Below are 16,999 nucleotides of genomic sequence, written 5' to 3'. Positions count from 1 at the left end.
CAGAGCTTTGCGTGTACATTTGATTAAGTGGGATTTCTGGGCCAAAGAGTATTAGGGAGACCTTTTTGAAGTCATTTGATTCTTGTCACTAATATACTCAACAAATGAGTTGTATTGATTAGGGCAGGAGAGAACCTTTTCTCCAGGGCCTCTTCATTTTTTTTTTTAATTTATTTCAAATTAATTTGAGAGTACACATTTTTAGGTTACATTGTTCTCACTTCCAGGGTAAAGTTCCAGTTGTAAAAGAGCCCCCCACCCAGGGGGTGAGTTATACACCCTCACAAAGTGCACAAGAGGTGAGATCCTGCCCCGTGGCCCCCCTCCTTCTGCTGATTGTCCTCCCCCTACTAGACTACATTAGTGTTTTATTGTTCTTATGAGCATGCAATTGTTTATATATTGGTTTCATATTAGTATGGAGTACATTGGATATTTATTTTTCCATGCTTGTGATACTTTACTAAAAAGAATGTGCTTCAACTCCATCCAGGTAAATGTAAAAGGTGTAAAGTTTTTTTTTTTTATCTTTTTTAACATCCAGAACCTCTTCAAATCAAGCTATAGAAGCTTCCTGGGCTCAGTAACCTAGAAAAGACCACTCGGCCCATATGAAGGAGGTCACAGCTTGCTCAGAACAAAAGTTGCATCAAAACTATTTTGCTGTTCTGTGTTGAAAAGACGGTTCAATTCTACTTCTCTTGTGAGGTTATCACCCAAATAGATATCAATGACACTGATTCATATAGTAGTGGAAAAATGCATAAACTTCGGAGATGGACTGATACGGTTTAAATCTCAGTGACATCTGTATGACTCCATTTGTATGACTAGGGCTATTTTACAGACCTCATTAGATTGCTATCCAGATTAAGTTCAACGTAAAGTACTTCTTCTAGGGACTGATGCAGTGACATGTGATGGCAAAGTCATTTCAGTTTCTTTATTACTGGAGCCCCAATCTCAGGTTCAGGGCTAACAGAAAGGACATCGAGAGGTCTGAGATGCCTTCAAGGGAATGTCCCAGGCAAGCTGGAGCAGAAGACTGTCACCTCAGACACTATGCTGCTCCGTAGGGAAGATCATCTATAGCCCTCATGAGACCACAATTCCATCTGGGTTTAAAACTCAGCTTTAGGAAGAGCCCCTCACCTGTGAAGTCTTCTGTCCCCACCTCTGGCTGTCCCTGCACCCTCTTTATGCTGTCAGAGTCCGGACATAACAAAACCTGGGTGCAAACAATTCTCCTGCCTCAGGTTCCCAAGTAGCTGGGACTACAGCCCTCCCCGCCCCCAGTAATTCCTGTCTATTTTTATTTATTTATTTTTTTTACTGTTATTCCCTGAAGTCTTCTTTCTTTCTTTCCTTATTTTTTTATTGTTAAATCATAGCTGTGTACATTAGTGCAATCAAGGGGTACAATGTGCTGGTCTCATATACAATCTGAAATATTCTCATCAAACTGTTCAATGCAGCCTTCATGGCATTTTCTTAGTTATTGTATGTAGAGTGTATTGTATGTTGGCATGGATGTGGAGAAAAGGGCACACTTCTACGCTGCTGATGGGAATGCACACTGATACATTCCTGTCTATTTTTAGAGACGGGGTCTAGCTCTGGCTTAGGCTGGCTAAGCAGTGTTTTTCAACCTTTTTAATCTCACTTGAACCTACAGTTAAACTTCCGTGGCACACTTACGTTATGTTGATCAAAAAAATAGTGTAAAAAAAGAGAATATACTTACTGTGCTTTGAACGTTTCAAAAATAATTTAATTAATGACCTTTAAAAATTTTCGAGGCACACCTAAGATCCTCTCACGGCACACCAGTGTGCCTCAGGACCCCAGCTGAAAACCAGTTCTCTAAGTGTTGGGGCCTTCTGTCACCTCCCTCTAACCTGCTACAGGCGGGAGCTCCAGTAACCAGGTCCTGGCTGTGCCCTGAGAACAGCAATGCTAAGTATGAAATAGCTGCTTTCTCAAGACTGTAAGTCAACTTTTCTTTTCTTAAATGATGGCTATTCTCAATACGGCAGGAACAAATCTTTTCCCTCTTCTTCTCTGTGAATTCGAAGCAGAAATTCTTTCTAAATTGGAGGATACCTTCTCCAACCACTAACAGGGATGGCGTTTAGAACAATGTTAGTTGAAGTTCAATAACTAGAAATGTGCCGATGAAGTGAAGCCTGCATTAATATCCCAGTCAGGTTATTGCTGGCTTATCCAAGGAAATAAACAGGTCTCTAAAAGAACTCTCCCTGAAAACTTCAGCTTTTTTTAGGGCACTTCTCATAAAATAAGATGGAGAAATTTAACATGACAAATACCCAGAAGTACTCTAAATTCATTATCACCTTACATTTTAAGTTATTTTTACTACATAAAAATAAAAAAAACAAAGAGAGAGAAAACTTTGGGAAGTAAACATTTGTTGAATCCCAAAAGATGAATCTCTCTTCATGACAAGGTTAAGTGTGTCTTCATTCAAGTTGTACCAAGGAAACCCGATTGTCTAAGACTTTAAGAGGCACAAGGACAGAAGGGAGAAAATACCTGCAGGCTGTTGTTTGCTAATCTAGTTATTAAGCTGGAAATTTAGATTCAAGTGGTAGCTCCTCATCTCTCTAGAAATCGCTGAGAATCAACTCCTCAGTCACTCAGCGTCTCACGTCTGTCTCCAAAATGCCTATTTTGCCACTGACCGTCTCCCTGGTAGCTTAATGAGCTTTCTCTCCAAGTCACAGGTCTGCAAATGCCATGATTAACAGAGCTGCATTTAATGTTTATACAATGCTTGGTGGTTTCCCATTTATAGTAGGATTTATCCATAATCCTTAGAATGACATTAGAAGCCTTTGTAATCTTGTTCCAACTCCCCGCCCTTTTCTCTGTATACCATCCTCTCAATTATTGAGTCTTTCAGTAGCACATGAGGGTGCGATGCCATTGCTGTCCTCACGACGCCCTTCCTTCACATTTCCTCCCACATGTCAAGACTCAGTTCAAATAGCACGTCCGTGTGCATTTGCTGTTGACATATCTGCCTTACTTCCATACCGAGAAGCTCAGTCTTTGCATACCTGCCATCCAGCACTGTACCATGGATTCTGCAGACATTCATAAGTTGCTTTATTTATTTGTCAACCTCCATCTCTGAATTTTGGGGCTGGGTAATGCAGTGTTTCAATGGACTTAAAGGACCTGCTGTAGTCTTTGCTGTGTGGGCAGAGTGTAAATCTACGTTCTCCAGAAGAGACAGACACCATCTTCATTCTGCTTGTCAATCTCATCATCAGTCATGAAAATAACTAATATCAACTAATATTTACAGAATGCATATGGGTAAGTTAAGCATCATGCTAGTGCTTGACACATCTTATTTAATCTCCCAATATGAAGAATGGGACTGTGATTATCCTGATTGTGGAAGACGAAGAAACTGAGTCAGACAAACGACTTGTCCAAGGTCTCAAAGCTGATAAAAAACAGAAGTAAGCTATTCCCTTGGCCCATGTCTTTTAGGCCAAATGTCAGCTAAATGGAAATCCTGATTGGCATCTAGACACAGTGCTAGCCTGAATAGATGGATGGGCCAAACTTAGAGAGATGGGGGAAGTGGTTAGGGTCACTGGTGGAGTCCTCAGATGCACCAAGGTCTTCTAGAATTTATCCAGAGTGGAGGAGTGAATGAGGCCATGAGATAAGACCCTGCCTTCCCTGTCTCTATCTTCACTGCCATCAGCAGGAGGCCTGTGGACCCCTTGCCTCTACCTGCTGGCCTACCAGAGCAAGTGCAATTTGCATAGGGTGGTTCACTGTGTTTCATTCGCAAGGATAACACGTTCTGTTAAAAAATATTGAGATGATTTGTTTACACCTTCTTCCCCCACCCTATTTTCTCAATGGCATGTGATACAAAAAATGGGGAAAATTATCCCAACAAACATATTTATGAGTAAATAGCTCATGTAAATGGTGAGGATGCTAGTATCTAAATAATTGTGTTTCCACCCACCAAAACAAAGGAAGAGAATGTTCCTGACAGCATGATTGAATTGTAATTACTGCCAATGATTTAAACATGATGACAGTGAGAAGTCTATTAGCATTAGATCAGAATGGCCCAAAAACTTTAATTGTCTTAAAAGTATGGCAACTACCTGTATTCTTCATTTAAGGCACTCACTGGGGGAAATGCAATCCTTCATTATTATTTTTTTTTCAGGCAGTTTGACTTGATATCATCATTTTCACAGATTTCTGTAGTAGTTTCTGGAAATAAAACCTATATGACAATATCTTACCATGGATCATTTTGACTAAACATACTGCTCCCTTTGGGGGCACAGCTACACTTCACGTTCACTGACAACAGATGTTCACTGGACACACTTCGGTTTTCTTTTCTAACATATTCAAGGATTCCTGAATATCTCGTAGCAAAAAATGCACATAAATCTAAAAATAAGTTCTTATTTGACACTTACTGTGCAAAGAAATTAACTCTCTCCATTTTTGCTGTTGGGCTAAAACTTTGGGCATTATGAAGTTTCAAAAAATACTCAACCAGCTGAAAATAGAAAATAATTGCAGTCACAGTCCTATCATCTTTTATTGTATGTACATTTTCATGGGCAGGATATAATTTTCCTTAGATTATGCGGAAGGTAATGCACAGTAAGGAAAAGGCAAATTCAAACAAGGATAGAAATGTGTTCAGCTGGAACTCCTTAAAAAGACTAACGACACTTTCACGATGCAAATGTGAAGATTGTTTTTTAAGGGTCTATTCTGACCACTGTTTCTATTAGAAAAACAAAAACACAACAACAACAAAAACCTGGCCATTAGCTACTCTGAGTAGTTGCAAATTGTGGCTGTGTTCAGAAAAGTTGTCAGATTTCAGCTGATGAATCTCAGTCTAGCAGCCAAGACAATCAACTAAATAAACCATTTGTCAAATGTGAGGAACCTTTATCTGATTTTATTTTGTAGTTCAGCCAGACATAGTTTAAAAATATATAAAGAAATGCCAGGATGAAGGGGCTAAGCATAGCTATAGAAAAGACAAGAACAGTGCCCCCGGTGAACCCAATTTCGTGTAGCAGGATACAAAGCTCTTATTTTCCCTGAACATTTTCTCAGACACTTAAGCAAGAGGCACAGATCCTGACGGTCACCAATAGACCAAGGCAGTGCTTCTCAGAGCCTAGTTGCTGAGCACGGTAAGTGTAAGTGATTATTGGATGATTGTACAAGGCGAAGACCAAGCTCTCAATTAAAGTAACTTCTCTGTGTATATATTCACGCTTGAATGTGGATCCTGCATTTCTTCTGAGATCACACAGATGGATGGAGCACAGATCATCCACCCATCCACACACTCATCCACTCACCCATCCAGCTAAACTTTACTGAGTCCCTCATGTTTATTTCGCTATGAGGATATGGAGATGAGATAAAGACCCAAGCTTCCTTTCTTGGGGAAGTGCACGTTCTGGGAGGGTTTCAGAAAGACTGAATGGATGAGCTTGCGATGGAAAATGCACCAGGTTTCTAAGGGCCACTCCATGCCCATGAGTGCTGAGCTTACAACACGGAAGGGCACATATGACGTGGATGGTCACTTCACCTGCTCCCACAACTCAGGGGTGGGTCCTCCTTTCCCCCTCACATCCTCCCTGTCTTTCATCTCTCAGCAAGTACTTTTTGGGCCTTTCTCGTGTACTAAGGACTAGGAATATGTCATAGAACATGCCAGACATGACCTCTTCCTCCTGAATCTTGGTGCATGGAAAGGAATGGACCAGATGAGGACAGCGGCCCAGGCCCAGGGGAGGGTGGGAAGAATGGACGATACCCAAAGGGGTAACATCATAAAGTGCATTTCTCCACTGCAGCACTGGACTGTCCTCGTTCACAAGCTTTATTACAAAGCAAAAGCAGGAAAGGTGAACGGACAGATAGGCAGGTTCAAAGAACACACCCAGTGCCCACCAGCCACCTCCTCAGACGTCTTATATCATGTCTGTCTCTCCCTCAGGGAAACACCTCCTGCTGGGATCCTCCGTGGGAGATGTACTTATACAAGGAACTACAGTACAGGGAACATAAAAAGCAGAATGGAAATCTCATCAACTGTGCTCATGTTACCTGGCAGGCTTCTGGAGACTCCCAACAGGGCAGGAGACCCCTATCTGCTTTGCTCCCTACTCAGACATGGGGAGAAGCCACAGCAAAGTGTTCATACCGTCTTTATAGCCACCACTCTTGAAGGAGTCACTGATGTATTTGTTCAGCAACTGCAATGCTCAAACACGCTATTTGAGATATGTGAGTGAAAACAAGGTAAACTTAAAATCGAGTTGAAGTATATCAAAGCTTTTAGGGTCCCAGATGGAATATTTTCTTGAAAATGAATGGGATGCAAATCTGGACTAATGCTCTGCCTAGCTGGCCCAGAAGTAGACCTTTAAAACCACACCTGGACCATGATATCTTTCCAGAAGTTCTCCAGAAACAAACAAACAAACAAGATGAGAAATAATTCCACAATCCTCCTGAAGATACTCATCATATCCAACTGAATCTCGGGAGAGGCCTGGAGTGTCAGTGACAGGGAAACATTGCAAACCCTGGAACAGCCACTGGAAGTCTGATGCATAAGTTCTGCCCCTTTAAAAACAAGGAACTTGGAGTCACATTTTACCTCCTCAGCAAACGCTCTGAAGAGAAGCTTAGCACAGCATGGTAAACAGACCAGGCTTGCCTGAATTTAGGGACATTTCTTTTCTTTGGATTGCAGTAGTGTTGTCCAGATCAGCACTGAACTCTGGAAACCCTCACCAGAAAGTGACCCTCTTCATTCATTTGCATTGATTTTATAATTTCAGTTAAACTGCGTTCATCTTTTCTTTTGTGGGGGAGGGATGTTTATGTATTGTGGCTAGAAATGCTTAATTCGACTTAATTATATGCTTATTGAAACTTAACAAAAGCTCAAGTGAAAAGATCGCGAGCTGGAAACACAGCTTAAGTCCCTATTACTGTTATTCCATTTCTTTTGTCTCCAAATTAAACTTAAGAAAGGGAATAACTCACTAAGCTGAGATGGAGAAATCACTGTTTTTTTTTTTTTTTAACTTGAAATAACTGCATCTTCTAAATGACAATCATAGTTTCAATGGAAATTTCGTTCTCTTGCTCCCAATGATTTCCTATTTATGTTTTCTGTCCCTCAAGGATAAAATCTTAGGGTCATTTTCAACCCAGTCTTGCCTTTCCTCCTCTGTGTCAACAAATATAGCATTAGGATTATGAAGTGTGCTCAGACTAGGCAGTGGGATATGGACAAGCGTATGACCACAGTTCTCAAGAAATTGACAGTCTAGGCCCTGGCTGCCCAGTAGAACCTTCTGTGATGACGGGAATGTTCCATCTCTGCACTGACCAGTAGCCACCAGCCACCTGTGACCACTGAGTACTTGAAATGTGGAGAATGTGACTGAGAACTTAGATTTTAATTTCAGATAATATAAGTAAAAAATTTAAATAACCACATGTGACTTGTGGTTACTATAAGGCACAATCCAGGCCTAGATTGGCATAAAGAGAATATTCTCTAGGGACAAATGACATCTGAAAGTAACACATGGGAAATGCCACATGATGGCTACAGGTGAGCGTGGTCGGAGATCAGAGCCATGGGGAGACTGAGGTGGGTGAGGACCGCCTCTTAGAGAGGGTTGATCCAACCCAGAATCTTGTGAGCAGCTACAACATACAGGAGCAGAGAAAGGAGATGAAAAGACCCAGTGATTTGCCGCAGCAGAAACACTGAGGTGCACAGAGCCCCCAGGGACACCGGCACTCACCATGGAGCAGATGGTGTTTGCAGAAGGCTAAGGGTGACTCCACGTGGCCATGCCTGTGGAGCAATGCCAGAACAGGGAATTCCAGAATGGGAATTCATTTGGTGTGGATGGGAATCCACGGGTTGGTTTAGGAATGTTGCATTCGGAGGTCCAAGAGGGCCTCCGACTTAGGGTAGCTTATAGTGAGCTATGGGGTGGACCTCGAACTCAGGAAGGGGCAGGGCCAGAGGGGCATGTTTAGAAGGGGACATAAACGGGGAGGGGCACATGTCCCATGTAAATGGGACAGCCGACACCCAGATCTATGTGAATGCCATGTCTCATGAGATTGATGGTGCACATGTGGAAACTGGGCCCAAGTTTCTCTAATTTCTGATGTTCAGAAAACCTGGAAACAGAATTTAATTTTTTTTTCAGAAATTTTAACTCCAAATATTTTGATATAGCAACTAATTGTAAAAGCTGTAAAACACTGTGGGTAAAACCAAAGAGCAGGTGCACAGACTGGCTGTGGTCCACGGGTGACCTCTTTGTGACACGTGACCCAGAAAGATCAGGGAGACTTCACAGAGAAAGTCTATGGGACAAGAACAGAGGCTGAGGAAGAGAGAGGTTTGCAGGGACACAGTGACACAAAGACAGCCTTATCTTCCTTTCCTCCTTCTAAAGGCAGGGGCCATAGCAGCGTCAGAACCACAAGGGCCTAACGTGTAAAGGGTTAGAGAAGAAACACAGGCATGGGGCTGGATGAAAGCAAACAGTTTCAAGTGATTGGTCCCTTAAGAGTGTGTGTTTTCTTGGGTCACACGATGTCCCATTTCCCTGTGTAGATTTCCCGGGCCCAACCACATATAAACACAGCATTTCTGCCTTTCTCAATATAAAGAGCCATTGACTGAAGCCCCACGTTTTCCCTTGTGTGAAATCCACACTCCATTCTCATGAAAAAGAAAATGCATTCCTTTCAGCTCACCTCCCGGTCCAGCAGTGCAGGTGACACCACGGTGACAATGTCTCCTTTCTCAGGATCGATGTAGAACATGTTGGGAGATGGCTTGTCAGGTGTCTGTTGACGGATATTATAGCGCAGGAGGGCGTTATCAGTGGCTGGGTCATCTGCGTCGAAGGCTGTCATCCGCATCACTGTGGTCCCTACGGGGGCAGGACAGAGGGCAGGGAGTGGTTACTGTGGGGGTCAGAGACTTGTTCCCACACACCCTGAAGCAATGGAGGGACGTGCCAATCACTTTCCAAATGAAAAAGGAAAGTGTTTCCTGAGCTTTGCTGCATGTGAGCTTTCCCTCCCCTGCCACCACATGAAAAGACGTGAAATAAAGAAAAGTATCTTTGCTGCTCAGCAGAGCGACCTCTTAATTTTTTCTACTGCCGATGCACTGTTTATTTTCCCGGGCTGTCATTCCACGGTGGATATGGCTCTGTGGCTCTGGCCTTCATTTTAAAAGCTGTTATGGAATGCTCCAATGTGTGCCCTGGCTGGGTGTTGGGGAAACAGGTGTAAAAGGTGCATCTCTTGGTCAGTTCAGGGATCACAGGACAGAGGAGGCCAGGAAGAGGTAGAAATAATAAAACATGGAAGGTGTGCTGAGAGCGGACGTGAAGGACGCACGGGAGAACAAGCTCACCTAGCCTGGGGTGCAGAGAAAGTTCTGATGCGGACACTTCAGGGCCAGTACAGTGAACATAGAGAGAAGGGACCTCAAGGGGAAAGGACCTTCTAGTTACAGGAAAACGGGACCAAATGTTATCCAAACACTTACTGTGCAGTGGCCGTGTTATTTTAGGCACTTCAGACATTAAGACAAGGGTGGTTTTCCCCCCCAGACAAGCAGGACCTAGTTCTGTAACCTCTTAATTTTTGAGATGAGAGCATCAGATAATGGGTCTCACATGCAGCTAGTACTAAGGAGAATGGGGACAGCCACTTTAGAGGACAATTGGACAGCAAATAGTCAAAACAAGGCATCCACCTTCTCAGTATCTGCTCTCAAGAAACACTTGCACATGTCAGCTAGAGGGTTGTGCAAGGAAGTTGATAGCAGGATGACCCATCATGGTGAAAAGTTTGGAAGCAACCTAGCTGTCCAACAATAAGGGGATTGCTAAAATGATAGTATCCCACACTGCAAAATATTTAGCAACCATTTACAAAAGGTTGTATATCTAATGTGCTCTAACATGGAAAACTCTCTAAAATATATTATTAATTTTTCATGCTAATTGTATCTTTTTTTTATATTTTTATTTTTAGTTTTTGTTTTTTTGAGACAGTCTCACTTTGTTGCCATTGATAGAGTACTGTGGCATCACAGCTCACTGCAACCTCAAACTCTTGGGCTCAAGTGATACTCTTGCCTCAGCCTCTCAAGTAGCTGGGACTATAGGTGCCCACCACAACACCCAGCTGTTTTTAGAGATGAGGTCTCACTCTTGCTTAGGCTGGTCTTGAACTTCTGAGCTTAAGCAATCCACCTGCCTTTGCCTCCTAGAGTGCTAGGATTATAGGCATGAGCCATTGTATCTTGCCTACCTAAGATATATTATTAAACAAACAAAAAAAAAAAGTTAGATTGCAGAATGTTATCCATAGGATGATACCATTTTTGTAGCCTTGCTTGAAGGCAGAAAATTCCACAATACTTTGTATTTTGCAGTTTATATTCATAAATGCAGAGAACAAGGTCTGTAAAGGTGAACTTCACTATGGAGATGGTGGTTAAATCTCAGGAAGGAGGGAATTGGGATTTGGGAAGATCATCAGGGAACATTTTTAGCCTTCCTGTAATGTTTTGGTTATTTTTACAAGGTGAATGTATTGCTTTTGCACTTAAAATCTAATTTAAAAAGAACATAATTATAAATACCAATAAAAGCATGGTTTAGAGCAAAGGCAGATAAATTTCCCTGCTCATCTTGATAACTGACAATAGCAATCGTATTGCTGTCATATTTGGCTTAGGGCAACCTGCCTAACCATAATTTTTCTTCATAGTTTGCTCTTCTGTGAATAGAGTCTTCAAAGTGTGACTTAATTGACAAAAAACCCAAAGCGCTAGACCTACAGTTTCTAACAGGAGTATTCCTATGCAGAAAACATTGCAGCCTAAAGGAAACAGAATCATCTAGTTCTGCCACCACCCCAGCATTCCTGTCCCTTACACAACAGCGCTTCTGAAGTCATCAAAGCCAGGTCCTGTTTTCTCACAACTGGAATCAGATTATCAACCATTGGGCCTGACTAATCAGGTAGGCAAGGGGAATATGGCCACCATACAGGTTGGATGGATTCGTTAACTGTCTCAGTTAATTTTAAAAATGTTGCCCTTGAACCAGATGCTTTGAAGACCAATTTCTATCCACCTGGTTTCTTTGTCCTGTGAAGTTGTCACAGGGCAAGTGTCAGGGCCAGGACAAGAACAGAAACAACATTCTTGGCCGGTGCAGTCCTTGCCTTTGGAAGAGAGCTGTGAATAATAGGGCTCTGTTTTCCCTCCTGCCGGACTATGGAACCTGGTTCTCAACCTAGAGGTCCAGGAAGCCACTCCCAAATCCATGGGAGTTGTTGTGAAAGAACAGACAAACTTGAGGATCTCAGTGAGACACGAAAAGGTGCATTTCAGACTGGGATCTCACCCAGGGACATGCCCCAGTGAGCTCTGTGTGGACAAAGGAACAGAAGGAGGCCTCAACCCCATCAATTCCACACCAAACAGTCACAGGTTCAGTACACTTGACCCAGTGCCTTACATCTAGCTGGTGTGTAATGAATGCCTGACTAATTGGATCTATGCCCTGTTTAATCTGCCTTTAATTGAAGTCACGGAGAGTATAACAATGAAGTCATCATGGCTTGCAGCTGACATGTGCATTAGAATGATTAGACAGAGAGAAAAGATCACCCAGGTTGATGGACCTTTAGTTCCCACCAAAAAATTGTTGAGAATATCTTTGTGTTTACAAATTTGATAACATGGTATAACAAAAGGTTATCCTAGACTATACCCAAGGTTACACAGATGTTTTCTATTTTAATGAATTGTTATAGGGAACAATTGAACTTGGCCTTGAGCTCTGCTTTTGTCTTAACCCAGACATGCATGCATAACTGAATTTCCTTCTGTGTGAGTCCCACCCCAAGGAGACTGCAGAATGCCTACATTATGCAAATACGATTGCAAAACTGAAGAAAATGACTTGGGGGCAACACATCTAGATTCAAGTCTTTTTTTTTTTTAAGTCTTTACTAACTGTGTGAGCATGGGTACAATATTCAATTCCCCTTGAGCCTCAATTTCCCTATTTTCAGCATGAGAATATTCAGAGAAGGATACCTCCTGTTGTCACACTTTGCCCTGGGCTCTGAACCAATCATGGCAGTGTGTACAATGGCCTCAGACACAGGAGCTTAGAGTTAAGTCATCAAAAGAGTCTGGAACCTGTTGGGGCAATATGAGACCAGGGGCCCTTCATCCTTGAAATGCTCTGTCTGTTTCACCCTCCTCCTGTACCCCTCACCCAGATTCGGTGCAGACTGGGTTCCTACTATGGAGGGCACAACTTTACAGCAACACACACACACACACACACACACACACACACACACACACACACACACGCTCTAATCTACACCACTTCTCCACGTGGTACTCCATCCTTCCTCCAGGACCAAGGCTCTAGCCCAAATCTCAGTTTATCTGCTGAGCCCAATGTCCTGTTTATTTATCTCTTGCCAACTCTTCCGCTGGAGGCTGGATCATGTTTTTTGTTCTTCCACATTCCACAATGGCTGTATAAACTTGCTGACAGGAAGGGTTCAATGGCTGCACACACCTCCTAAGCAAGCATTTCCTAAATCAGATCCAAGGAACTCTGATTCCTTGGGCTCAGTAGAGAAACAGATTAGGGAAATATGCAGCAAGATCAGCCAAGTAGGTCCCCCTCCCTAACCCCTAGGACATCTCAGTGCTTTTATTTTTATTTATTTATTTATTTTATTAAATCATAACTGTGTACATTACTGCATTTATGCCCAATTCATAATCGCCAAGTCATGGAAGCAGCCTAAGTGCCCATTGACCCATGAATGGATTAATAAATTGTGGTATATGTACACCATGGAACAATATGCAGCCATATAAAGATGGAGACTTTACCTCTTTTATGTTTACATGGATGGAGCTGTAACATATTCTTCTTAGTAAAATATCTCAGGAATGCTAGTAAAAGTATTAATCTTTTTGAGAAGGAGTCTCACTCTGTCATCCTGGGTAGAGTGTTATGGCTTCATAACTGACAGCAACTGCAAACTATTGGGCTCCAGTTATCTCCTGCCTCAGTCCCTAGCTGGGACTATAGGTGTCCACCACAATGCCCAGCTATTTTTGGAGACAAAGGTCTTGCTCTTGCTTAGGCTGGTCTCAAACTCCTGAGCTCAAGCAGTCTACCCACCTCAGCCTCCCAGAGTGCTGGGATTACAGGAATGAGGCATGGCGTGAAAGCACTCAGTGCTTTCATTAAGCAAACACATAATATCACTTCCAAGAGAGGACAGAACTTGCAACACTCCCCCAATTTTTTTGTTGATGGGACCCCTTCATTTGAATAGCACCTGTATGTAATGGGCCATGTGGTGCTAAACTTGAGCTCCTGGAGGGCACAGACTGCTCTGTGCATCTTCGTAAGCTCAGTATCTGACATGCAGTGGGTCTCTGATCAGAGTGCTTGGAGTTGGGTTGCATTCTTGCCATTCCCTGTAGCTTTGCCTCATTCCACGGTGACAGGAGTCATTGGTACCTTGTCTGTAGAGAACAGTGAGCCACTAGCCAGCTAGTCTTGAGATCTTTCATAACCAGGCATGCTTTGCTACCCCCTCTGCGTTTTTGTTCAATGCCCCCGGAGGCCCTTGTTGGAACTGACTTCAATGGTCATACACCAACTCCAGGCCCCAGCTTATGTGCAGAGGCTAGAGACACACGTGGCTGTTCCAGCTGCCTACGGGGAGTGCCTTGCCCCTTGTCCAAGCCTACATGCTGGACTCTAAGAACACTGATTCATTTCCATCAGCCTGGGTGGCTTTCCATCCGTCTTTGCCTCATGCTGCCCAATGGCAGAGAAAGTGCATGGGGGTCTTCCACACAGTACCTTTCTGTCTTTTCTCCTGGCACCAATATTCATTCTACTGAGTGTCAAAATAAGCTGTAATCACTGTGTCACTTCCTGAGCCAGATGAACTAACAGCAGCCCTCCAAAGAAAAATACAAGTATTCTAGGTCGAAAGTCCCAAGTTGAGTGTCATTTTCTTTTGTTAAAGGCTGATTAACAAGTGTGATTCTTTCCTCTTGGTCAGATTCCTTCCTCTTGACTTCAGCTCCCTGATTAAAGAAAAAGCCCAGTGTCTTGACCTTGAAAACCAGCCTTTGAAGTTCTCCTTTTCTGCGACTTCAAGCAGTCAAGCCCCCGAGTGCATAGCTGACAGCAAGGGGCTGTGTCCAGCCAGCCTCAAGAATGAGGAGGCTCAGAAAGACAGTGACAAAATTAATCTGTGCTTAAAATTTCTTTGACTTCATCTCTAAATAGTTCCTTTCTCTGATCAAAAAGTGTCAGATGTTTACAGCCCCAAGGGGGAAGATGTGGAGAGACCATAACTAGGGCCTCACCTGAGAAGGTGCCTAGTGCAAGCAGAGACCTGGGTGTTTTGGGTAGGAACAGCCTTTAGGCTGGGTTTCCAGGAGACTGGGGAGAAGGGCCATCAGTCTAAGCCAGATCATTCTTGGACAGACAAGGAAATTTCCTTTTCCAAAGAGGGAGGTAGAAGGAAAATGGCAAGATGTTTATAGTGAATGTGCCTTTTTTTTAAAGTTGTAATCTATCATCAGAGTACTCATTAACAACATTTATTTTATGTATTTGGGGGAAAAAAAAGCAGCTCTACTAATAGTTACAGTCAAATGTTGAAACTGGTGAGCCTCATTCCAAAGGCTGACATAGCCGGTTTTTTTTTTTTTTGGCCTTCCTATTCCTATACAGTGATCTTCTATTATTTAGATTTGAACTAGTGTCTCACAAGCAAACATTTTGATAGTTTATACAAAAATCTAAATTCTCACTTTTTCATAAAAAACCAAAAGATCTGGTTACTTCCGATTTGTGTTTCAGAAACGCAGTAATTCCTTGGCACATAAAGGCAACTTTCCCCTCAGTTCCAGTTTTCCACAGTCTCTACCACTCCCCATTGTATTAAGATCATTTTACTCATATAATTTACCTGCAGGGGCATGGGGTGGATTTTTGAGCTCCTCCTTCTTGACCCAGCTCCTAGGACCCCACTTTAGGGCCAGAGTGACTCAACAGAGGAAAGACCAAAGGTCACTGGCATCTTCATCAAAACTCATTTATCAAGAACATTCTGGGTGGAACGCACAACACAACCATCTCATGAAAAATGTGAAGGATCTTTGTGCTGTGAGTGATAATCCCTGGATAACTAGGCAACAGAGGGAATGGCTTGCCAAAAGAGCAAGCGAGGACAACAAAGGCAAATCTCGCAGGCCTCACCTTGGGCCCTCATCTGTGTTCACTCCTTCCCCTTCCCCAAAGTCAGACCCTTCTCTCTGCCACTCTGCAATTCTCTCCCCCTGCCCTCTGAGGATTGGGGCAGAGATTTATTTCACAGTGTCCACACCCAGAATGGAGAGCCAACCAACCTCCTCCTCCCACTCTACCAGCCAGGAGAGATGAGCAAAAGAGACATTAAACTGCATTACAAGGGGCTCCCACCTGGACCGCAGTAAGAGCTGCACTGCGACCGCAATCGGCTCCTGCCCAGACCTCCGTGAGAGCTGCCCGTGACTGCGATCAGCTCTCGCCCAGACCTCTGTAAGAGCTGTGCTGCCTATACCTCTGTCAGAACTGTGTCACAACCGTGATCAGCACTCTCCCAGACCTCTGTAAGACCTGTGCCGTAACCCCTGACCCACACCCCGCCCCCGCTGGGCCTCCGCACACCTTGACCAGGAACTGCGGGAGCCACGCAACCTTGCGTCCTCCCTCCTGTACCCTCTCTGCCTCCACACCGTCCTGCACGTCTGGCCAGGGTCTCTGGTAGTTTTGTGCCCTCCAGAGCCCTCCCTGCCTCTGCGAAGAGCCCTTCTCCTGGCCAGAGACTGCTGGAGCCTTGGGCTCTCTGTGCCAAAGTCACTGGGCGCCAGGCACTCCCAGAACCGTGTGCACCACCCCCCATCCCCCCCATTGCTGGATCTGGGGGTGTCACACTCTGGAGCTGCTTCCGCAACCAGAACTCCCTGGCTGGGGCAGCCCTAGAGGAACTACACAGGGTCACTCCCTACAAAGATCCAGAAACAATAGAGTGATCCCGCTGGGGTCTCATCTTGGAGAGACACCTCCCCAATTCTGAGGACGGCCAGAGGCAACAGTGAAAAACAATCATGAGGTGAAATCAACTGAAAAACTATAGCAATATGAATAATCAGAGTAGATCAACTCCCCCAAGGATCAATGGGGCAGACATAGCACAGATCCCATGCACAAACAAATAGCTGAGATGTCAGAAATTGAATTCAGAATCTGGATAGCAAATAAGATTGAATTAGAATTCCAAGCAGTAACCCAAAAGATATCTCAAGAATTCAATGAATTCAAAGACCAAATGACCAAAGATTTTGACACATTAAGACAAGAAGTTGCAGCCCTCAAAGATCTGAAAACACAGAGAATCCCTCAGTAACAGAATGGAGCAAGCAGAAGAAAGGATTTCCAACACTGAAGACAAAGCTTTGGAACGCTCCCAAACTCTCAAAGAGGAAGAGAAATGGAGGCAAAAACAGATCACTCTTTCAGAGAGCTCTGGGATAATTCAAGGAAAACCAATATTCATCTTATAGGGATCCCTGAAAGCAACAAAGTGGCTTCACAAGGCACATAGTCTCTTCTCCATGAGATTATGAAGGAGAACTTTACAGACATGCCAAGAGATTCTGAAATTCAGATAGCAGACAGTTTCAGAACTCCAACATGACTTAACACAAATAAGACATCCCCCAGACAAATCATAATCAATTTCACTAAAGTTAAAATGAAGGAGAAAATTC

General features: G+C 43.5%; 1 protein-coding gene across 5 annotated transcripts in view; it reads right to left on the bottom strand.

The window, feature by feature from the left end:
• Nucleotides 1–16,999, bottom strand: part of CDH13 (cadherin 13) — a 1,454,811-nt gene that overhangs the window by 236,386 nt on the left and 1,201,426 nt on the right. For all 5 annotated transcript variants that reach the window (XM_053609618.1, XM_053609625.1, XM_053609630.1 and 2 more), the window contains one exon: nucleotides 8,848–9,026. In XM_053609618.1, coding sequence (XP_053465593.1) covers nucleotides 8,848–9,026 — 179 coding nt within the window. The remainder of the gene's footprint in view (nucleotides 1–8,847; nucleotides 9,027–16,999) is intronic.

This window comes from Nycticebus coucang, chromosome 2 (assembly GCF_027406575.1).
Source record: "Nycticebus coucang isolate mNycCou1 chromosome 2, mNycCou1.pri, whole genome shotgun sequence".
NCBI classification, from domain to species: Eukaryota; Metazoa; Chordata; class Mammalia; order Primates; family Lorisidae; genus Nycticebus; species Nycticebus coucang.
Note: the sequence above shows the minus strand (reverse complement) of the source record. Positions and strands in the feature narration are given on the sequence as shown.